The following is a 25,282-nucleotide window of genomic DNA, read 5'->3' as shown; positions in this document are numbered from 1 at the left end:
GGAATTAGTCAAATGAGCCTTCTCTGCACTGCTTCAAGTGCAACTATATCCTTTCTTAAATATGAAGACCAAAACTGTACACAGCACTCCATAAGTCGTTTCACCAAAGTCGTGTCAAACAATAGCAAAACTTCCCTACTCTTATATTCCATTCCCCTTTCAATAAATGACAACATTCCATTTGCCTTTCTAATCTCTTGCTGTACCTGCGTATTAAATTTTTGCGATTCAGGAACCAAGACACACAGATCACTCTGTACATTTGGGATGTAACTTCCCTCAATGAAGTCAAGGAAACTTTAACACAGTTGTCTCATTGGTGAATAAATACCAAATCTGAACATCATGACCTGTCAATATGAGATAATTGCATTGGTACAGCATTGCTATAAAACCATCATGGTACTCTCATACTGTCTCTGTCGTGTTTCAAGCCTGAGGCATTACATCATGTTGGGCTGTCGGCTGGTTTTGAGGGCTTTGCTAAAAGCTTCCATCTTTTGGTCCTCTCCCAACTCTCTACATTCTTGTGTTACAAGAGTATGTATCACTCAGCAGATTTATCTAGATGCTAAAATAAGAAAATAAACCATCAAACATGAAATGACCATTTGGCCCATCAATCCTTTTTTATTTGCAAAATATGCACCATCCATTCCAGTACTGGTGGTGTTCAGCACAGTTCTTCTCTCCCCTTTTAATTCATCCATTTAATTCATAAGTTGCAATTTTATCTTGCAAGTTTCATAGTAAAATATACTTTTCAGTCAGTCACCCTTTGTGTGAACTGCAACAGCAATCTTCTATCAGTCTTCACTTTCTGGGTCTGAGGATAGCAAGGCTGAGCTTCAGTAACAAACTGTTTTCTTACTAAAGCTATCCTATAATGTCCCTGGGCTCTGCTAAAATATAATTGTGTTGGATATGTCAAATACGTTAAAAGAATAGCTTTGCCTGAGCAGCATATCATTTGAAGTATGAATGCTAATTTAATTCAGCATTTCCACTGGGAGAAAAGCTAGAATCTTAAAAGCTGCTTTGAACATTGAGAGCAATAATGCGATTGTAATACACTCCGCATCGTGCTCTCATAATGAATTCATTTTTTACTCTATATGCCATGTCTCAAGCTCACCTGTGCAGCATGGAAATTAGCCACTTAATGACAAGTATACAACTCATTATAGGTGGTTGACAAGAGCTTAGTTATGATGGGATAGGCACTATTATTCTCCCAACTAAGAAGTTGGGTCACAGCTCACCTACAGTAATGAGTTTCGTTCATCTCCATCTTTTGACACCCGCCTACAACTGTGTTGTTTAGGTCTAACCATTATACAATGCTGACAGTGTTCTTTTTCCCTGCTGTTGGTTTAATTACCATACCAAGTGAATTTTGCTCAATCTGAAATGATAATTTAGAGTATAATAATATAAAATTGAAGTCATACTTCAGTGTAAGCGAATACATAAAGCTGATGGGCTAACACATCCATTTGGCTGTGCTTTTTGCTATTGCTACCAAAGGCAAAGATATTACATTGGAGATAACTGAGTATCGCACTGGGTTTGAAAGTGGTTCTTTCTTCTTCGGGATTTAATTTGAATTGTGCCTGACTGACAGGATAAAATCCCCCTGTCTCTGAATGCTTTAACATTCCTAAACGAAAAGAGTTCAGGCAGTGTCAACTCAGTTCCTAGTGGGTGTGAACCATCAGCTCAAAACTGCTGATAATTAGCCACTGACTGGCAATAAACTGGCAGCTTCATCCAGGAAGGCCATTAGGATGGCTGATGTGGAAAATATAAAAATAACACTGGTGCAGTAAGGGGTGTTTTCCAAGACTTGCTTGAGATGTATAATTGGGAATTGTGTCAAGGGAGTTAAAATGACAATTTTAACTAATTCTGTGCATGACCAAAGACTGCTTGATGCTAACTTTGAGTCCGAAGACTGAGGGATTATTGCTGGATACATTCTTTATTTCAGCAAGCCACAAGAAATCAGCAAGACTTCCAAATAAATAAGCATTTCAGAGGGTACAAGAAACCTAACCAAAGCGTTCACACAGATATCTTATAACAAGCTACTGGAATTTCTGCTGTTGTTCTATATTACATTCTAGAAAAATGCGTTCATTTGAGATTGAAAAAGCACCGTTGCTTCATGCCAAATCATTTAAATGAGTTATCACTTTTGGTGTGTTTTTGGCTTTCTCTCAATGCCTTTACTCATATGATTGGTTGATTCCTTGAGAATTAAATTGGTCAAAGCAAGCTAGAATTGTGTGTTGGCAAAACTCAAATTAAGACACATCCTAGGGATCCCAGATCATCCACAAGATTTTTCAGTGCCAATGCATAAACCAGCATAAAAATTACAATGTGGTACCCCAAACTCCATTACCAATGATGTTTACATAAGCATAACATAGAAGGAAAGAAATTAGACAATTTAAATAGCATTTAAATGGTCATCCAAATGATTACAATAACCCACCAAGCACCATACATTGGGGTTGAAATGGAAGCCAGGGAAACTGGCTGCACTTGTGACCGGATGAAGGGAGGCAGGAGGCAAACATTGCTTAGCATCTTTGCCAAATGACTCGCCAACTTTTTTCCTGCTCCTAAAATTCATGGTTTATGTGTTTTGGTTTCCTCCATAGTCCATCCTTGCCATAATTATAACCTTATCCACAAAAGGCTTCTTCATTGTAAATTGCATCTTGGCCTTTACCTCTGCAGTGGTATCACTTGCAGCCATTTGTCCATCTCTGATCTAAGTCCCTACAACTGCATATTCCAAATAGTCACCCATTTGATTATTCCTAGCCTGGAGGTCATTAGGAAACTGCGATTCATGATTGGGTGGGATGGAAAATTAGCTACCTCATGTTGGAAGATGTCATGGGCTGCAACACAAACCCTGTACCTATGTTGAACTTTAAGATTAAAATGTCAGAGACACGAAGAAAGATTGGAGGCCCTCATTGCTTAAAACTATGCGAAAGTCAAATTTGATTTTAGCAGTTATACAAAATTGGCGAGAGTGAATCGATAGACTGTTTTACATCCCATCAGATTTTTCATTTTCCATTGAAGAATGTCTAGAATTCCATCCCCAAACCTCTCTGCCTCTCCTCTCGCTCTTCCAATGAGCAAGCTTTTAGCTACCTGCCTGAATATCTCCTCTAGCCTGATGCCCAATATTGGTTGATTACACTTCTGTAAAGCATCTTTGGACATTTTACTGCATTAAAGGTGCTATATAAATGGTGGTTGTTGTTATTTAGCTGGAATGGGCTGATTACAATGAAATAAAATAGATTCTGTTGCTGAGATTCTCTGTAGAATGTGAGTCAATTTGCCCTCCGCTACCCCCCAACCACCACTGAGATTGCTCATTTGTATCCTGTTGTGTGATGTTCTAAAGAGCTCTTACTGCACTCATATATTGCTGAGGCTTTACTGGAGATCACATTTCTCCCTGTATTTCCTTTTATGCCTGTCTCACCTCTCCCTGCTTGTTTGCCTGTTCTTTTCCCCAACCTGACTCCCTTGTCTCTCTGCCAACAGATGTGTCTTTGTAAATAGTTGTTGGTGCTGACACAGTCCAAGTCAGGATCATTTGCAAATATCCCAGACTGCCCTGAACCTTATTCTCACTTGTAGGGAATAAATTAATATGACATTTTAATCAGGATTGGTAGGCACCATGTTCCAAGATAGTTTCTCTCACTGCAACAGCAAAAGATCCAGCTGATAATGACAAGGGTAAATTGAGTAAAAGGATAAGTAGCTGATATGGGAGAGGAAACATGGAGCATGGTGAAGTAGAATCTTTTAGACTTTTATGTTTTTCTTTACATTTATTGAATCCCTTTTAAGGTGAAACTGGTTGCATGGTGCTCAAAATTTCTGGCAAGGTCCCTCCTCAAAGCTCTTAAGTAATTAAGTAATATAAAACACCTTAAAAACTCGTCCACTTCCTCAGGATGACCTTTTCATGCCTTAAGAACAGCCTATAATTTAAGGGTGGGTGAGATGTAGTAATTGTAACTTTAACATTAATTACTGTCATTCTTGTTGTTTCACAGCCTATCAGCTGAGGAAATGCCGTCCTCCTATCTCTGTGCCAAATGCTGAAATATTCACTGAAGACGAAGAGTTTGAAATCGGTAATTGTGTTAACTATTTTTGGTGTCATTAATCACATCACTGCTTTGAAGAGAGTCCCGTTTCTCTAACACATTTCGTTTGTCACTCAGAGTGAAAATACAAGGTTTGGCTCAACTCTCAAAATTCACAATAACCTGGAAGCTTCAGTTCAATTAGGGCTGAAGTATTTGATTATCTCTTCATTTACTTGCTTGCTTGGAGATCCTGTCCCCAAATATCTATCAGTTTTTGACCCTAGTATAAATGCCTGAACGAGAAGACCATGAACAGAGCAGAGGATGCCTGCCCTGAGGAGAAATGTTGAGGATTCCTTGGAAACATGGGCACTGCTCCCATCAGCCCCCTTCATAAGAGCACAAATAAAAGCTCAAAAGCATTAATGTAAAATCTCTGAGCTTTAGGCCATGTTGTAATTGGCATGATGATAGCTGATTGTGTGTGTGTGTGGTCTTGAGTATTAGATACTACACTGTACTTGCATGAGGTACTGTAAGGTACACTGTGTACTTCTTATGGGGTTATCTGACCTGAGGATTGAAGGTCAGGTAACACATGTTAGGGAGTTAGCCAGCAGAGCAGATTAAATGATGGTGTTCTTGAAGTTATATCTGTCGCGTTGAGTGTTGTTGTTCTTTCAGCCTGAGATGTGACACTGGCAACGAGGATAAATACGGAGATGTTTAGGATTATGTTGTGGCATTTGCTGGAGCAGTCTGCAATCTGGGAAATTGAGCTGTTTGATGCAATGGGTGATACCAGTATTGTCAGGGTGAATTGAAAAGCATGGCTGCATGAGCTCTGAGACTATGCTGACAGTCGCAGTCTATTTTGGATGGGGCAAATGGGCAACAGGATGCACAGTGACAGGCCTTATTGTTGCTCAATGTGGGCGCTTCGGAGAGGGAGACTTTCACAACATTGCCTGGCATGGAAGAAAGGGTGGATTATGAAGGTGCAGTGAAAACTTTGAAGGACCATTATGTTGTGACCCCAAATGCCCCATTCCAGAGGCATGTTTTCTGTCAGATGAGACAGAAACAGGGAGTTACAGTAGCCTAATTTGTGACCTATTTGAGGCAGGCATCAGATGGATGCAGTTGTGTTGTGATGGATCTGAATAACCAGATAATGGAATAGTGGTCTAACACTGAAAGTCAGATAAGTTGATGGGTAAGCTGCTGGAAAATTGGGTGACACTTCAAAAATAGCAGCTGGATGGATAATTTCACATTATGAATTTCAGTCCCATCTCTGTCATACGAGAAGTGGATCCAAATCTGTATGTAACAGGACTGACTGTGTGAGGAGTGTATCTGGATCAGTATATAACAGGACTGACTGTGAGGAGTTCATCCAGATCAGTATACAACAGGACTGATTGTGAGAGGTGTGTATTCGGATCAGTACATAAAAGCTAGAAAGTCTGAGTGGTGCCAGATGATGAAGTACTGCTGAGATAGGAGAGTCCAAGTAAGATGGATATCACAATTTTACCCCAAGCCATCATCACCAAGAACAGAAACAGTGTGACTGTGCAGTCGTCAGGAGGAGACTGTATGACTGAGATTCTTCATGTGTCAAGAAGTATCATGGTGACAAAGACACAGCAGCAGATGAACCAGATGTAGGGGCTGAGGCAAAGCTACATCCAGCAATCCAGATGTCCAAGCCAGCGAAGCTGATGACAGACAAGCAGCTTACTACCTAGAAGAGGAAACATTGGTTCCAGAGGGGATGACCACCCTTCCTGATCCTGATGCAACGACCAGACTTCCGGAGACAGCAGACAGACCAAAGTGATATGCAGATTTTGTAAGATTTAGTGACAGAACATGAAATTGGAAAGTAAAATACCGAACAAAAGACTGAAACTATTTTGGATTGTGATGCACTGAATTTACCTGACATTTGAAGAAATTTGTTTACTCAAGTGAGTTAGGGAGATAATAATTTGTTAAGTTTGTTTGCAAAATTTATGCAGTATGTTTAGTAAGGGATGGAGTCGCTATATGCACCATGCAGAAAAATCATGGACCTGTTTTGTTCTAATAAGGGAGGGATGCCATTGTGATAGATGACTGTGTGTGTGGACTTGGGTATTAGATACTATGCAATACTCTGATCAGGTACACATTAAGGTACACTCTGTATTACATATGGGGTCACCTCTTCTGAGGGTGGAAGTCAGATAGCACATCGCTGGGAGTTAGCTAGCATGGTAGATTAAATGATGTTATCCTTGCAGTTGAATCTGTAACTTTGAGTATTATTCTTTTAGCCTGAGTTGTGACAGTAACCTTGAGCCCCAAGGTGAGATTTATGTCTGCTGGCTGGCAAGCCACTGTGGCTTGTTTCAGTGAGCAAGCAAGGAAACACCCAGCCTGGGAGTCCATGCCCATTACTTTTTTGAATTTAATAAATCTATTGTCTGTACCAATTTACTTCCCACAGGTATGATCAGAAATTGTAAAATATACAGGTCGAGTATCCTTTATCGGAAACGCTTGGGGCTGATTATGTTTTGGTATTCAGATATTTTCGGTTTTTGGGTGTGACATTGCTACCATGTATATGGTGAGCGTAGGCCTACTTACATTACAATAGCCTAAGCCTAGCCTAGCTATAGTCTATAAATGCTAGGTTGCCCATTTGCCAACTCTCACATACCCTACATCTTACCTGTTAACACATATTACACCCGTAATATAACATTACATTGCTTTACTAACATGATTAAAAAGCATTTGGTTTTTGAATGTGTTGATAAAGGATATTCGACTGTACTTTGTTTCACCCCGGTTCTGATTTTCCTCTGCTGTATTGTGCACCTGGATTATGTAAGGAGCGCAGTTTATGGTTGCTAGGTAATTTGGTCCTGGTCTTCATCAGAACTATTGCAGATCCAACAGCTTTTGTCCAGACCCCACTTCCTCTATCCAGCATAACCCACACCCCACACCCCCCACCAACCAGCATTGCCACTGTCTGGTGACCCCACCCCTCCGCCACCGCCTCCAACGAGCCCCGGTCTCCCTTGTCCAGCACCATTCCCCCCATTACCACGCCCCTCCAGAACAGTGCCACCCAAACTCTAGTGCCTCCATTGTCTGGGCCGGGACCTTCCATGTCTGATTTCCCCCAGCCACCCCCCTCTTGTTTTCCTGTTTCTCCCAACCACCACCTCCCCATCCCCACATCTAGCCTCCCTTGTCTGGTTGCCCTGGCCTCCACTTTCTGGTTCCACCATTGCAGCCTCCCCTTTCTGTCTCCCTCAGCCTTCCTGGTCCTCCTCAGCACTGCCCCCTTCTCCACCCTAGTCAGGATCCACCAGCCCTGTCCCCATCAGCCCCTGCAACACCAGCTCAAGCCTCACCTGTCCAACACCTGCCCTCCCCTTAACATCTCTCCCTCTCTCTCTCTCTCTCTGATGGTATGACTGAGATGAGAACTCTCTAAAGGAGAGACTTAGAGGAAATCATTTTTGCAAGTTCATGGTCTGCCATATGTGAACCATGTCGCACACAAATCCACAACATCATCTGGGTGAGAGGGTGAAGTCATCTGACCAGGAGAAAAGACATTAGGATCCATTGGAAAAAAATGAGGTTGGCAGAGAAATGGACATGAGTTTCTGAGATATTCTCCACTTTCTTTGCTTTGTCTATGTGTTCTGCATTAATTCTCCTTTTTTATACACCAAGGTGATATTATCAAGTATCAATGCATTCCTGGATTTACACTGATCGGAAATGAAATATTAACATGTCGCCTGGGAACACATCTCCAGTTTGAGGGACCACCTCCGTCCTGTGAAGGTACATTTAGAGAAAATACCATCGAATAACAATGAATACTGCATCAGGGCCTAATTGTAGATGCAGTTAAGTTCTACGTGCAGTGTGGTTTTAGAAGTGATGTTTTCTCCTGATTGCTTGTTTTTTGTCTATTTTATTTTTAACTTATCAATTTTTATTGTTGTTTTGCCTCTAGTAGCAGCTGCAGTTGAGTAATCCACTGGCTCACACCTGAGGCCCTTGCACAGCATCCCTGCAGTTTTACATGTGCACACTCAATGGGTTGCTCAATCCATTGATTTAAATTTGTTTCATTAATTTGGAACGAGAAAGGAACTTGAATCAAATAGCACGAAATTTGGGAACCCCTCTCCAGTTTGAGGGATCACCTCCATGCTGTGAAGGTACATGTAGAGAAAATATCATAGAATAACAGTGAATACTGCATCAGGACCTAATTGTAGGTGCAGTTAAGTTCTACAGGCAGTGTGGTTCTGGAAGTGATGTTTTCTCCTCAAAAGAGGAGAAATAGACTTTGGGCTGAAATTTATTTCCCGTGCGCGGGCCCTGATCGAGCATAAAATCGCATGAGTCGACATCGGGCAAGCGTCCTAATGTCATCGCGCACTCGCGCAATATTTCGCTCAGTGGACACACGCAAAAGCCTGGAAGCATGCCCACTGACAATTACGAGGCTAATTAAGCCCATTAATGGCAAAATTGTCTGCAATTTTTCATGGCCCATCCGACCTTACAGTTAGCGGACGGGCAAATCGGCCAGGCAGGCTTTGCATTTTTCATCAAACCTTATCCAAAGGTGGGATGACATTTCTGTTATGAAATAAAATAAAAATAAAAACCTGTGGACGGCGTTTTTATGAATTATATTTTCAGGGGCTTGATTGTTATTCTTGGAGATTTTTTTCAGCTTTTAAACCTTTATTTAATCATTTGAAGGTCTGCACCTCCCTGAGACAGCTGTCTGCCTTCAGGGAGCTCTCTCGCAGCACTCACCCACACCCATGGTGATGCCATTGCCCACCCATTTCTCGCCCCCACCATGGCAGTGCTGAACTTTTCAATGCGCGGTTCACACTGGCCGGTCGTTAATTGGCCAGCCAGTGTGAAATCACAGTCGGGAGCCAATCGCAGTCGGCGGTCTGATTCCCGACCGCTCCCGGGCCCACCTATCACGCCCGCCCGCCAAAGATAAAATTCAGGCCCATGTAACTGGACTGACAGCACCATTAATGACAATGTGAGCAATGTATCCAGGCCAATGCGTAGGAGGAATGATAGTACCATTGCTAATTGTGAGGAACATAACCAGGTGTGTATACAGTGGGATTAAGAGTGCTAATATTCGCAGTGAGGAGCATATCTTGCCCTTTATATAGCTGAATTACTGACACCATTGCTGTCTCTGCCAGGGTTGTATCCAGAACTGTACATAACAGGATTGACTGTGTGAGGAGTGTATCTGGATAAGTATGTAACAGGACTGACTGTGTGAGGAGTATATCTGGATCTGTATATAACAGGACTGACTGTGAGGAGTGTACCCAGGGCTGTATCGCAGGAGGTGCAACACCTGCCCCTTTACCTCCTCACTCCTCACCATCCCAGGCCCCAAACACTCCTTTCAGATGAAGCAGCACTTCACTTGCACTTCCCTCAATTTCATCTACTATACTCGCTGCTCCCAATGTGGTCTCCTCTACATTGGGGAGACCAAACGTAGACTGAGTGACTGTTTTGCGGAACACCTTCGCCCAGTCCACAAACATGACCCAGACCTTCCTGTCGCTTGCCATTTCAACACACCATCCTGCTCTCATGCCCACACGTCCATTCTTGGCCTGCTGCAATGTTCCAGTGAAGCCCAATGCAAACTGAAGGAACACCACCTCATCTTCCGATTAGGCACTTTACAGCCTTCTGGACTTAACAACTGAAGTTCAACAACTTCAGACCATGAACTCTCTCCTCCATCTTTACCCCTTTCTTAATCCAATTTTTTTATATTTTAATTTATTTATTCATCTTTTATCCCTTTTCTTGCACCCTCCCCCTGCCCCACAGGGTCATCTGTCACTTTATTCTGTGTTGTGCTTTCACAGAGTGCTGACCTTTGTTGTGCTATTAACACATTCTGTTATCTTACCTTTACTCCACTATCAGCACCTTCTTTAGTCTTTACCATTACCATTAATTCTCCCTTTGTCTTGTGTCCATGATAACTTTGTCAATCCCTCCTTAGCTCCCACTTATCCTTAACCTTCTACCTTGCTCTACCTGCTCCACTCCCTCTTATATAGTATAAAATCCATCACATTTCTACTTCTCTTTAGCCCTGAAGAGTCATACGGACTCGAAGCATTAACTTTGTTTTTCTCTCCACAGATGCTGCCAGACCTGCTGAGTTTTTCTAGGATTTTCTGTTTTTCTCTATAGGCAGGACTAACCATGAGGAGTGTATCCGGATCAGTATACAACAGGGCTGACTGTACGAGGAGTCTGTACATCTGTATATAACAGGATTGACTGTGTGAGGAGTGTATCTGGATCAGTATATAACAGGACTGACTGTGTGAGGAGTGTGTCTGGATCAGTATATAACAGGACTGACTGTGAGGAGTTTATCCGGATCAGTATATATCAGGACTGACTGTATGAAGAGTGTATCTGGATCAGTATATAACAAGACCAACTGTGAGGAGTGCATCCAGATCAGTATACATCAGGACTGACTGTGAGAGGTGTGTATCCGGATCAGTACATAAAAGGGCTGACTCTGTGAGGACTGTATCCGGATCAGTATATAACAGGATTGACAGTAAGAGGTGTGTATCTGGATATTTATAAGTTTGCTGTTGTACATGTCTGCATTGGCACTTCACCACGGTTTCTAAATGTACAAGTTGGTTGCATACTGGGATTGTTCACATGTGGATATGATTCTAGATGATTCGCACGCTATGCCTCATAGAAGAAAAGACAGATTTGAAAGTATATTTCAGACATGCTGTCTAACATCATACTGTGTTTTATTCATCTGTAAGGTCCCACACTGATTTTTAGTTATTTAAACCGCAAAACTGCTTTGAGCTTGCTGCCTGTATGTAAGTTAGGTCTCTGCAGCGTTTGAAAACGTCACGATGAAACATAGCTATTTTATTTTCAAGTCACCTGTACATTCATAGGAATGAACAAAAGTATGACTGTCCTTCCCCTTTGACAAGGCAGGAGCCAAGACACCGCAGGGTTTGCACTGTGCTGCATGGTGCATTGAAGGGAAAAGCATTATTCAATGCACAACATTGTCACCTATTGCCAGGAAACTAGAAATGCATGAAGAGAAAAAAATCCTGTGCTGAGCAAAAGAAAGAGCCTCAATGGAGGAAAGCTCAGAGGAACTTGTTTTACGCACAATGGAGATTTCTCTCCATTAAGACTGTCAAAAGAGCGGAACAAACATGATGAGAGCAATGGAATCTTGAAAACTGAGTAGGAATAAAAGGAGCATTAATATTGCCAGTTATCCTTCTCGAAACACAGTTAAGGTTCAGGACTACTTTTAATGTCGTATTTTGGAGGATGGAGTGATTTAAATCCATCTCCCTCCACAGGCTATAAGAATCCTATATAAAATGAATATGAGCTGTTGCAGTTTAGTTTCTCAAAGGCACAGAGCTACAGTTCAAGAAGTTCCTTTACTCAGCACTAAATAACTAGCAGTTTAGTGTTAAAAGACAGTATAGAATTGGAAATGGGAAGTTGCATTGATATCATGTGAAGATAAAAGTACTATGTTGAAGAAGAGTGCAAGGGGCTTTATTGCATGTCTGACTGTGCCTAATCTAATCTGGAGTGCCTGATCCTGAAGGCGATTAAGTAAAAGAAGTAAAACCAAGAAGTGTTTGTTCTTTTGAGGATAAGATTTCAACAAATATATAAACAAGGCAATTAATCTACTAAAAATTGATATAGCTTAATCTCAAATGGTGTTGCAGATACACGACCTCTTTACCATTCATCTCTCTCAGCAGAAGTCTTTAGAGTTGAGCCATAATTTGATTTTGCTGATTCCCATCTCAAATGTAAGTGGTTTGTCTCAGTGGCTGATTCATTTTTTTTAAAGTATCGACTGATACAATCCATCTATTATAAAAGAACCAAGTGTTTTGAGTGAATATCGTAGTGAGCTGTCATTTCCCATCAGGATCTAAAACCAAGAGGTACAGTTTCAGAATAAGAAATCTCCCATTTCAGACAGAGATGAGGAGGAATGTCTTCTCCCAAAGGGTCATTAATTGGAATTCTCTACCCCAGAGAGCAGTGGAGGCTGGAAATTCAATATGTTCAAGGGTGAGTTTGACAGATTTTTGATCTACAACTGTCAAAGAGAGGTAGATGAGAATAATGAAGAGAAAGGGAGAGAAAATGGCGGAACCTTCTGTCAGTAGATTATTTTCAGGTGTTGGACCATTTCCAGGTCCTAACTCCTCATGCCCGAACAAATTGTCAAAGGAGTCAAAGGTTATGGGGAAAGGCAGGAAAATAGAGTTGAGGCCACAGCCATGATCTTATTCAATGGTGAAACTGGCTCAAAGGGCTGGATGGTCTACTGTGGCTCCAATTACTTATGTTCGGGCATGAGGAGTTGGGACCTGGAAATGGTCCAAACCTCAAAATAATCTACCGACAGAAGTTTCCACCATTTTCTCTCCCTTTCTCTTCATTATTCTCATCTATTTATCTTTTGTTCCTCCTCTCTCTTTCAGAGTGTATTACTTTCTCTGCTGCTCTCTCAATTATCATTTTCTCTCTAGTTTATCCTCTTGGCTGTTTTTCATCTGATGTGACTCTGTTACTTTTTTCTCTCCCTCTCTCTCTGCCTGTTGCTTTCTTTCCAAATGAATGGAGCCTCATTATTTCTAGTCTTCCAACACAAAAAAATTTTCTCATCTCTGATATTATCTAAATTAATCTCCCTGCACCTTCTCCATGTTCTTGACATCCTCTTTTTCTCTCCATTTTTCTTATTTCTCTACACTTTTGTGCTTACTCTCCTTCTCAGAGATGTAGGCAGATGTTCACCTAAATAAATGGATAGAATTTTCCATTTTTGAACCTATGTGCAGTGGCTGGTTGTCTCTACGGAGCATATCCATATTTTAGGAATCGTGGGAAATCACACCCAATTCCACGCTTGGAAGCTAATTATTTAGGCACAGGCGAGTATCTCACTGAATCAATTGGCATGTCGGGAGCTGATTCATCTGGCCCACCATTACCTGGTGGGGTCAAAGGTCTGGGCGCCATATTTAAATGCCACCAGAGCACACCCATCTCACTTTCTCCAGCACAGCTGTCTCCAGGAGACCATTAGAGATGTCTTTGACCCAAAAGAAGAAGCCTGCAAACCAACAGAAGAAGGCAGCACCTGGCTTAAGCCATAACGTCCTCCAGGCCTTGGTAAGACGAGTGTGGGCGCATAGCAATGTGTTTTACCCCAGGCTCTAGAAAGCACACTAGCCTCACCTTTCTGGCCTGGGATGCCATCGCAAAGGATGTCAGCATGGCTGGCCTGCGCACCCAAAATGCCATTCAGTGTAAGAAAAGGATGAATGATCTCATCCGATCCGCCAAGTTAAGTCATCCTTCATCTCCCTCCAATATCAAGCCCTCATCGAGGCATCATGCACTCAAAGGTTACTCTCTTTAGGGATCTCACAAAACCATTAGCAGGGGATACATATCACCACTGATTGTCTCATGGAAACTTTCACATCACCATCATCCCATCTATCATGCTCCATCCTCAGCCCCTTCTGGGGAAGGTTGACCGCATACAGGGGACATGCATCTTTCCCAAACTCTGCTCCATCCCTCCTCATCAAATGTCCTCCTTTTGTCTTCATTCAGGGGAAATTTGCCCACAACAGAAGTGAAAGAATTCAGACCAATGAAGGACGGCTGACATCATAACCGTTATAGAATTCGAAGAGGATGTCGCCGAGATCGCTGGGGAAGAGAGCGATTACTCCTGTGGGGAAGGGGAGATTGGATTGTCCCAGCAACATAGTATGGATCACATCTCCATCAGTTCATCACATCCTGACAATCACAATGAGTGACATGCAATCTTATATTCCTCATGCTCATCAACTAAAACTCCATTCTCTATCTTATAGGTACCAGCAGATTGGGGCCCAAAAAGGTTCCCATCATAAGTCCCTGCTCCCAGACCACATCCAAAGGGGAAGAGGAAGAACTGTCACAGCACTCACCCACACCCTCCACCAGCGCAGAGACGCACATCTTGGCGGGGTACAGATCTGGACTAGACTCGGGCTCAACTACTGGAGAGTACCTCACTGACGCGACCCCGGACCAGTCGGAGGCAGGGACAGCCCAGGTCCCAGGCACTCGGAGGGCTACTGGAGACCAGCAATCCACTCAGTCTCAGTCAGACGATGAGCCTCTGCGAGTGCCGGCAACTCAATTCTGGAGATGTGACAACAGGTGGCGGAACATCAGGCAGAGATTCAGCCGTAATCAGCAGACTAGAGTGAAGGCTGCAGGAGTCCATCCGTGTTCTGTCTGATGTCATGGCTCTGACATGTGAGCTGCTCAAGGTCACCATAGGAAGGTTGGCGACCACCATGGACACTTTGATCCAGCAGCTTTTGTCAGGTTTACACTGGGCCCTGCACCCCATTGCCACACACCCTGGGGGCACCAGCAAGATGTAGGCGACATGGGGACAAGGTACCTTGACCTCCCTCCAGGTGCAGCTTCTCCTCTAAGAGTCAAGCTGGAGCCTTCGGGCACCCACAGGGAGAATGAGCATCAGCCATACACGGCGGGGGCCTCCTCTCCGGACACTCCCAGGGTGTCCAGCCGCTCAGAGTCCCCTCTGCCTGTGACCCCATCCACTCTAGCTGCTCTGGCTGAGAATGGTGCATCTGGTCTTGAGCAGGAGACCCTTATATCCAGCACCTTCTAGACCTAGAACCACCAGAGGATGTCAGTCAAGGTCTTCGCAGACATCAGGACGAAGCAGTCAGCAGGCTGCCTCCACCTCTGCTGCAGATGTCGGAACTGCACCCAGGCTTTGAGGTACGGTTAAGAAAATTAAGAAATATTGAGATCACTTTTGGGTCATGGGTGTGCTACCACTATAAAAATATTGCACTTCTGTAAAAACATTAGCTGTTTCTGTGAATGGCTTGATCAACTGAAGATGTTGTAATTATGTACATCTTATTTCTCATCCTCCCACTCAGTGACCGTCTCCCTCAGTGAGAGTCACATTGCTGTAATGTCAACTTCAGTGAAGGTAGTCTCCGCACCCTTGTATGATGTCAGGGAGATGTGTTAAAATCTTTATTAGAAAAGTGTGATTTATGCATTTCTAACCTTTCTTCCTCACCGAAGACCTTTGTACGAGGAAAGCACATTGGCCTTGATTGATTAGCAGCACTTGTGTGTCCCAAGTGGCAGTAGAAAAGGTCAAGACATAGATGCAAGGAGGAAATCCCGAGCCATGTCTTCAACTCACTGTCTGCTATAGTTTCTTAATCATGTGATGAGGGCTGTTTCAAGTCACTTCTCACATCGCTCTCATTGTTGAGTGCACTCTCACTTCCCAGAGCGAACGCATGCAGAAGGCACAATGGACCTTAGTGGAGATCATGGTCTGGTGAATCATGAGTCCAGGACGTGCAAGTGTCAATGCTGGACAGGTTCTCAAATTGATTGGTTGGAAAACCCTTGAGATGAAAGGAAATGGCATCGAGGGCCGGGAGGACTGTGACCATCTCTCCTTGCTTGCTTACTCCCCCTGGAACCTGGCAGCATTTAAAGTGTTACGGGCACATCACACACATCTTGCTTCTTGTATAGCGTCGTCGCTTTCAAAGTGACCCTCATCACCATCTTGAGGTTTCTGGGTCTCCTGATCTTCATCCTCCACCATTTCCCCCTCTGGCAAGGGATCAGCCTTTTGCATTGCTAGGTTGTGAAGGGTGTAACACAAAGTGATGATGCATGAAACTCCATTGGGAATGTACTGTAGTGCACCACCTGAGCGGTCCAAACGTCTGAAATGCTTCTTCAGAATTCCAATGGTTTACTCTATTAGGGTGCATGTGGAGCTGTGAGCAGTATTGTACCTCTCCTTGGAATGACTGAGGGCAATGCACTGGTGTCATCAGCCAGCATTTCAGTGGGTACCCCTTATCCTGAAGCAGCCATCCCTGCAGATGTTCAGGCTCTTTGAAAACCTTAAACATCTGGGAGTGACTCAGGATGTATGAGTCATGGCAACTCCCACGGTACTTGTAACAAACGTGCAGTACATGTTTCCGATGATCACACACCAGTTGAACATGAATGGAATGGTAGCCTTTAGGCTTTATAAACATTATGGGTTTCTGCCAAGGAGCCCTTAAAGCCACATGGGTACAGCCGATTGCACCCTGTACTCTTGGGAAGGCTGAGATGGCCCTGGAGCTGGTGAGTATTGCAGACTGGCTATCTTTGTCCAGAGGAAATCTCACATAGTGATGTGCCTTACTGTAAATGGCATCTGTGACCTCCTTTAGCCTCTATGTGTTGTGGACTGCGAGATGCCGCATATGTCCCCTCTGGCTCCCTGGAATGACCCACAGGCAAAGAAATTGAGCATGGCGGTCACCTTTAAATCCACTGGCAGGTGAAGCCTTCCAACTCTACGGGGCATCAGATCTTCAAGAAGAATGTGGTATATGTGATCTACTAGAGCTCGGTACAAGCGCAGACATGCCCGACATTGTCTCTCACTCATTTGTAAATAGGAGAGCCTTCCTCAGTATTCCCTTGGTCTGGTGATTCACCTCCATTGCTTGGGTCTGTCCTCCTGACTCTCTTGTACTTGTTCTGGTTCTCCTTGAGCCTGGACATCAGGCAGGGCCTCTGCCTGCAGCTGTGCTCAGTGTCGCCCCTCTGTCCTTGATCTCCTTCATTATATTAGAGCCCTCAGAAAGGCAACCTTGAGCACTGAATCCATTTTGCTTTTACCTCCTTTGAAATGAAACATTGAAGATATTAATGAGTAACAGGTCCAGATGTCGAAGCTCACAATCTGTAATGCTCTGTAGTGGTTTCTGCCCTGCTTGCATTGTCATTGATGCAGCCTTGTTGTCTTTGTGTGGCTACCACCCACACTGAGGTGACCAGGATGCCATCCCAGAAACCTTACAACTGAATCCTTCAGTGCTATAAGAAGCTTTGAATGATGAACACTACCTAACCTGGTTCAGTGCTCCAATCTCTGACCTGGCATTCTAATGAACACTAAGTTGCTGATGATTAGTGACTGGATGCTCTTTGGCCCATCAGGAGTGCCAATTCCAGAGAGTATGTGATTGGCCTCCATTAGTGCAGTGCCGTATATGCTGCCCCAATTGCCTGCATTCCCAAATTTCACATTCCGATGTGTTAATGCTGATATGCTGTGAATGTGATGTGAAGCCATTAACTTCTGAGTATCTCTGTAGCAGCGCTGCTAATGGCTTTGGCTTCCAATGGCTTTCTTCGCAAGAAGGTCTTCTTCCTTTCTCTGTAATATGACTCAGTTCACACTTACAGCACCAACAAGTTAGAGGGCACCCCTAGAAGCGGCCTGTTACTCCAGTAGTGCGCTCTTCCCACAAAGCCTCAGACCTCCCCCATTCAGATTCGCTTCCATTTTCGATTTATAACTGCACCATAACTCCAGTAGAACAAACTAGTGGTTCTGCACAACTATTTTGACACTCTTTCTCTCACTGTCCATGTCCCAGAAATCTACCTGGAACTTCACGGTGTGAAGATGAATCGCACTCCTGTTATTCTCCAGCCTCCCCCAATAATATTGGATCCCATAGTTGTGGTAGTAGACCTTCCTCCCCTCTCCCCTGAGCCCATCAATACTGAAGTGCTCTTGCCGCATGTGGACCTTAACCCTCCCCATCTAGAGGTTGTGTGCAAGGTCACTTACTGAGGTGAAGCGTGAAGCACCACCACCACTTCGAGGAAAGCTTCACATACACCCCTCCCCTTTATAATGTGCTCCCTAAATACAGGCTGCAGATGTCTCCCTTTACCACCACCATACCATCTGCAGCCCAGTACAAGGACAGACAAGCCCATGGACAACAACTATGGGCTAAACCGGCACCAAGCTGTGTATTATTCCTACTGAGCACACAGCCCTTGCCCCTCCCTAGAGTGGGAGTACACCCGTTGGGTGCTCCCAATGATTACTCCTGCGGCATGCCTGCTGCACCCCATCACTCTCCACTGTTTGACTGTTGACTATAAGGCCCACACAGCCCCAGGAATGTGTCTACTCCAATTCCTGACTGCAAGCCCCAGGCCAATTACCTTGCCTTTCACTTACTGCCCCCAATCCCCTTAGGACTGAAGACTGCGCTGTCTCCCTTCCAAACGCACCTCCCCCCACTCTGCACCCACTTATGAGGCTGCGTGCAACCCATCCCTCTTGTGGCATACTAACAGGCCTCCCACCCCCTTCCTAATTGAGAGTCTGCATTCATCCCCTCCCATTCATACATGTGGTATCCCTTTCACCCCCTTGTTTGTCATTGTTTCAGTTGCCCCTGTCAGGCTCCAGCTCCCCAACTCCCATTGTTACCCCCCTCCACCTCTGCCTTCTTGCAAACCCTTCCTGCCCCTCTGCCTTCCATCATGTGCCCTTCCCCACCTAACCCCTTGCAAAGCCTTCTTTCGCCATTGCCACCTGTGTATTCACCTTTCCCCACCCACCACCCACCCAACTCAACTCTCCTAACCCCTTCCCTGTTTGAAATACTGGTTTCTGAATGCTCAGCCTTGTATTACTAGCGCTGTACAGTGCTGTTCTTCTGGACAATAGTGGCGCCCAATGGGAGCAGAACACCCTCCCAACATTCTCATCTCCAGTCACAATACTGGTTAGTGTCTGAAAGTTGAGCCCTGCCTGAGTACCGCTGCCCTTGTGAATATGGAGGCAAGCACTGGGAGCAGGCCAACCCTACAGCCCCAGCAGTGTGGTGTGGTGTACCACTGGCAATGAGACCGGCGCAGCGCAATTGAAGGCAGGCTATATATGTTGCATTCCCCCCAAAGTCACGAGAGAAGTGAGATCAGACCTGTGTAACCCGCCCTTTTCCAAACCAGATTCTGATGGGCATGATTTCCTGCAAGACTGGAAGGCTGCATGTGATTCTGGCGAGAAGCTAATTTAATGAACATTCATCAGATGGTAATAAATGCAAATGGCAAACACGGCACTGCTCAGTGAAATACCCGACCCGCCATTAACCGACTATCAGGAGAATTGCAAACTATTTTCGGATTTTTTGGCTCCCGCTAGATTCTCCATTCCCTCCTGCAACCAACCACGCCATGGGTGGGATGGGAAAATTCTGCCCAAAGACAGCTGGCACACCAACCCATCTATTCAAGCATCAAGTTTTATACTCATCTTTACCTTGATGAAGAGTTCAGCATTTCAAAAATTGTTTTGATTGAATTTGCTTTAGTTTAATTTTTAAAATTTGCCATGTTTTTTAATTGATATGTTCAAGTTCAACTTTTATCATTATTTATGTTGTCTTTCATCCCTTTAAATGTAAATACATTTTGCTTCATTCCCAATTGTTTTCTCTTCCTCCTATTTTTCCTCAGGCCTCTTTCTGCTCCTTCATTTCCTCCCTTTGCTCTTCCTCCTCTTTCTGTTAATTTTTAATGCCGCATTTTGCCCTCCTTCTCCCTCTGTTTTCTTTCCCCTCATGTTGGCAATTCAGTCTGAAACTTGAGCAAAAAACAACCACCTGCTAGCAGCAGATATTGGGTGCATATCCAGTAATTAAAAATGTCACGTTCATGCAATATGGACTTATGGACCAATAGAGTATAAATTTGAAATGGACACTTTAAAACACAATGGAGTTGGGAGGTCTGATGACCTTTTTCTTTCCTGTCAATACACATAGAAGGGGTAACCTTAATGACTTTACAAGACATCAAAATGCAAATGAGCTTTCCAGACATATCTTTGAGGAGTCATTAAAAGGCAACAGATCTTTTCTGTGGTTAATGGCTGCCCTTCCCCAAATAATTAAAGAAACTGTATCGTAACATGGCTTGCAGCATTTCAGATTCAGAGTGGAATTCCAGATAAGGTATGTGAAAAATCTTTATTCTATCACGATGGTATGTAAATGGGTGAAACTTGGACCCTGTTGTTTGGCAATGGCTTAGTCATCAGAAACTATTTGTGAGTAGAATGGGCAGAAATACTCTGGTCACATGGCAGAAACTAGGGCTCGAGATTTGCCGGCAGTTTCCCCACGGCGGGCCATTCAAATCCCCGTTGACTTCAGCTGGACCAGAAGATCCCGTCGGTGGGAGGGGCTGGAAAATCCCCTCCTGGTTTCAGATAAGGACATTTAATAAGGCACAGTTTGGAGCAGCAAGGGCGAAACGTCCAGGCGAATGAAGGAACAGGATCATGCCAAAGAATCAGCAGTAGGCTGATAATTTGTGTTGGCCTTAACCTCTCTATTTGCAGAACCAAACCAGGTTTTCACTACAGGGATCAACTGTCCCTCAACTTGAATAGAGCAAAAAAATCTGCTCTTGCAAGCAATAAACCACATTGAATTTGTCTTCCTAAACCTCCAGACTCTTCTTCAGTGAACCAGAAAGGAATCACAAGCCTGCAACATTTCAAGACTTCATCTGAGAAAAAGCAAGTGTGATAGAGGGCTTCTGAATTTTTAAGACCTAGGTGCATGCTACCTTTTTGTATTCACTATCTTTCCTTGAGCATGTGTGTCTGTGTATGTGTGGCTGTATGGGTGTGGGAGTGGGGGTGGTTGTGAATACATTTGCGTTTTGAATAATAAGCATTTATTTTTCTTTTATAAAAACTTACAAGAAAACATAATTTGTCTGTTCGTGACAGTTACAACACTCTGAGAATAAAAAAAAAAGCACTTAAACATATCTGTCTTCGGTCATTCAAGAGGAAAAAGGGGAAAACCATGCTTTTCATCTTTCTCCAGTCCATAACAAAAACAAGACACCCAGGCGAATCACATGGTGACCGACTTCTATGATGTTGTACCTCTGTCCCTCAAAAGTACAGAGCAAAATCATACTTCTGCTGTTGCTGTCCTTAGCACGTGTGTAAAGGCAATGCACAGTTAAACATGAAAGATTCTCCCTCTCACTCCTTGTCATTTCCCAGCTTTTGTTCAGGACTGGGTTCATTGTAAACCCCCACAGATTTCTGCCAGCTGAGTAACCCAGGCTCAGAGAGCTTTACATCCACAATCAAAGGCCCATACTTGATCAGCACAACCAAGCAGCAGCACAGTTTGAACAAAGTCTCTTTGAATTCAGTTTATTTAGGTGAATATTTGCCTACGTCTCTGAGAAAGAGCGTGAGTGTGACAGCGTATGGAAGGGAGAGAAACGGAGGGACAAAGAGAGGTGTCAGGGTCCTGGAGAAGGTGCAGAAAAGGCTAATACCAGAGATGAAAAACATAGCTTGATGGAGACCAGAGATAATAAGGCTCTCTGCTCATTAAAAGAAAGAAGATTCAGAGGAGATCTGATAAAGATGTTCAAATTTGATAAGGTAAATTGAAGAAAACTATTTCCACTGATCTGAGGGTCAACAACTAGAGCAAAAGTTTAAGATTATCATTGAAAGAAAGAAGGGAGATGTGTGGAGTTTTTTTATTTAAATGCAGAGGGTTGTTAGAACATGGAATGCTCTGCTAGGAGCAGTGGTGGGAGCAGAATCCATTAGAGCTTTGCAAAAGGAACTTAGTAAATAATTGAAGAAGAAAAATGGGCCAAGGTCAGGGGAGTGGTATTAACTGGGTAAAGTTTTTCAAGATCCTGCATGGGCTGGCCTTCCTCTGCACTGTAAAATTATATGAACCAAGAATAATAGGTCTTCAATCTCTATTTGGAATAGTGACAAGAAGAAAAAATAAAATGAGAGTGATTCACGAAGGTCACTGGTCTCCATTTTACAACTACTCTCTGGGACCACTTCATATGATGTAAAAGTGCTCTGAGACGCTTTTGGTGTGAGGTAGGGCTGCGTTGAACAAATAGTTAGTGAAGAATTCAAATGTATCATTATAAATAAACCATCAGGGCTTACTCACTCCACTGAACACAGAGTCCATATGCCCAGTAACAACTGTCAATGCTATGATTTAGTTGAACGGAGCATAGTTATTTGTGCTGCAGTATGTATTTTTGTAGTTGCTGCTGACTGCGCAGTATTTGTAGCTGCCTCAGAACAAAGCACACAGAAGATGACATTAATGTAGGTCGATCTGTGGTGCAGAATGAACTTGAACTGAGTGCCTGAAATAATGTCAGGTCTGGAAATTGAAAATGCTGGCTTGGATGTGATTACTGCTATAGCAACAGGGGTACGTTAAGCTGTGAAAAATGATGCCACCTGACTGAAAGCCAACTGAGAACTAATGTACATATACCAGGAATAAAGTGTGATGTATACTCATACTATAACTCACATTAATACTATTCTGTTCAATTGTATTTTGTGGCTTACAGTGTGATGTTCCTTCTGTTTGTTTCCTTTTGTGATCCTTCTCTTACACTTAGCCATTTTGCTGCGAATCCTCCATCAATCCAGCTGCCAATAATTAAAAGAAACAAATATTTGCATTTATCAAGCACCATTCATGACCTCAGGACATCTCAAACCGTGTTACAAACAATGAAGGACTTTTTCTGAAATGTAGTCGCTATTGTAATCTAGGAAACATACAGTCAATATGTGCATAGTCCTTCAAATAGAGCTGTGGCATTGTTTATATTCCCCTGAGAGGACAGATAGGGCTTTGGCTTACCATCTCATCCAAAAGACTGCACCTCCAAGTGTACATTGCTCCATCAGTACTTCACCTAGGTTATGTGCTCAAGTCTGTGGAGTGGTACTTTAATCCCATAACTTTCTGACGCAGCTGCGAGGGTAAAATGTGGAAATATGGCCTGGGGATGAGAGATTTTCTTCTTTGCTTCAGGCACCATGACTTGGAATGTGCCTGTCTGTTATTGAGTGCCTCCCTCAGTTAGTGGGGGCTCTGCAACTCAGTGCACAAGAGGTTGAATCTGCATCAAACCAGTCCAAGGGTTAAAGTTAGTGATTAGGATAACAATATAAAACACAACTGAGTATTTTAATCCATTTCAAGCAAACTTATTCCTGCATAAAATACCTTGCAACATTTGTCATTTTAATGTCTTAATTAAAGTCAAATTGATGAAAATGGTATGAACATACCCTTCCTTTGCTCACTATACAGTTCAGATAGCCAACATAATGTGAAAATATAATGGATGATCCTTGGCCATATGCTGGACTCAGTGTGCATGACATTACCAAAACCCATGAGGTGTAGGAAGCCTTTTCCCACCAAGCTCGCCTCAAAATTCAATTAACCCACTATCTTTTAAAAGTATCATAGACTGTCCTGCAGGTGGGATTGCATTTACCATGGCTTAGTGTAATGTAGTGTGAAATGACTTCATGACATCTTTAAAATTATAACGCTCTCTCAAAGCAAATAAGAGGTCATATTTTGGAGTCTTGGGGATTGCTTTCATTGAGTGATTAGGTTCAATATCTTTTCAGATCAGTATGGTGATTGCTGGAGAACATTTCTTGTCGAGTCCAATTTTCCTGCAGCACATGTCTGAAGTGAACACAGATTGGAGGGCTTAAACAATGAGCACATTTTTACTGCAGTGATTTTCTCCATTTATGGACATCTCTGCCCATACATAATGAATAAATAAGCCTGTAAAAATCCTTAGCGCATGGATGATATGAGGTGTTATAGAGTCATTCGATAGTAACATCACTGTTCACAATTTTGCAGCACTAATATTTAATTTTTCTCACACATTTTATATAGGCATTCATTGTTACAGTAGAAAATACAAAGTTTTAACAAAGCTTCATATCCAAATGTAGAAGAGTCTCACATCACTTGCAGTAAAAAAAAACAGAAATAGCAAAATCTGAGACATTTTCCATGTAATCCTGAGGACTGCCCTGCAATAGTCCAGATATGCTGTCTCTGCACAGTTGGCAAACAGACATTTAAGAGTTTAACAGTAACAGAATGAATCTATCTACCCATCAAGCCATTGACAGGCTTGCTCATCTTTCAGAGAAATAGCTGGCACCCTGTGTTAACTTTGCGTACAAATTTTGCAGTGGTTTAGTGATCTTCTGCTCCTCAAAGCAAGGACGCCAAGCTCCAAGGAATGTTTGCTTCACTGCACTCGTGTGAAAAAGACCATTGAGGATGTTCCTCAACAATTTTCTTTTTCACATTTGAGGCTCAATGACAATGTGATGAAATTATGTCTGTAATTGATATTTTGGTCATCTGACTTTCAGCACACTGCCCAATGAATGAGATCCACACGGATTCCTCAGGAGTCATCTTGAGTCAAGGCTTCCCAGGAAATTATCCACATTTTCAGACCTGTTCATGGATTATTAAGGTGGATCCAGGCTTCAACATCACACTTCTAATCGAGTTCTTCCAGAGTGAACGACAATTTGATGAACTGGAAATATTTGACGGTACATAAAATTAGAGTTATTAAATATTAATGTTGACTTTAGACACAATATAACTTTTTATAACAGGGGCCTTATTAAGCGCTGACTGTAATCTGAAATGTAGTTGTATGGCTTTTGTCAACTCCCCAATATATCATGCAAATTCTGTGAACCCAGGTGTTAAATGTCACCAGACTGTTCAACTTATAGGAGACATCCCAGAAAAGTATTATCCTGACCTTATCTAATTTCCATATGCACTCAGAAGTGTGAGGGATCCTAGTCATTATTTTCCCTCCATTCCCGGCGCCTGCCCAGGGAGAGGCTAATTGCAATCCTTCCACATCACTCTGCTTGATATCAGTAAACACAGCATGGGCCAGATATTAATCCTGGGATTTTCTGATCATTATGGCTCCCCTACCACTCTGTGCAGTGCCTTTACTCACAGCCTGCTAGGAGAATTTGATCAGTTTTCAATGCTATATTGTATTTGACAAAGACTGTATGAGTACTAGAAAGGTATCTAATAATCTCTTTAGTGCATCTCCTTCTGTTGGTGTTGCTTCAGTTGAGCTGATTCAGTATATTCCTGACCTAGGGCATCCTCCCACTGTCCACCCAAACAAAAGAGAATGCAATA

General features: G+C 43.1%; 1 protein-coding gene across 1 annotated transcript in view; it reads left to right on the top strand.

Annotated features, from left to right (window-relative positions):
• csmd2 (CUB and Sushi multiple domains 2) overlaps positions 1-25,282 on the top strand; it is a 736,338-nt gene that overhangs the window by 557,920 nt on the left and 153,136 nt on the right. Inside the window, exons 40-42 of the mRNA XM_041212915.1 lie at positions 4,101-4,181; positions 7,884-7,997; positions 24,472-24,660. Of these exons, the coding sequence (XP_041068849.1) occupies positions 4,101-4,181; positions 7,884-7,997; positions 24,472-24,660 (384 nt within the window). The remainder of the gene's footprint in view (positions 1-4,100; positions 4,182-7,883; positions 7,998-24,471; positions 24,661-25,282) is intronic.

Source organism: Carcharodon carcharias, chromosome 19 (assembly GCF_017639515.1).
Source record: "Carcharodon carcharias isolate sCarCar2 chromosome 19, sCarCar2.pri, whole genome shotgun sequence".
NCBI classification, from domain to species: domain Eukaryota; kingdom Metazoa; phylum Chordata; class Chondrichthyes; order Lamniformes; family Lamnidae; genus Carcharodon; species Carcharodon carcharias.
The sequence above is the reverse complement of the archived record's forward strand: the minus strand, read 5'-3'. Positions and strand labels throughout refer to the sequence as shown.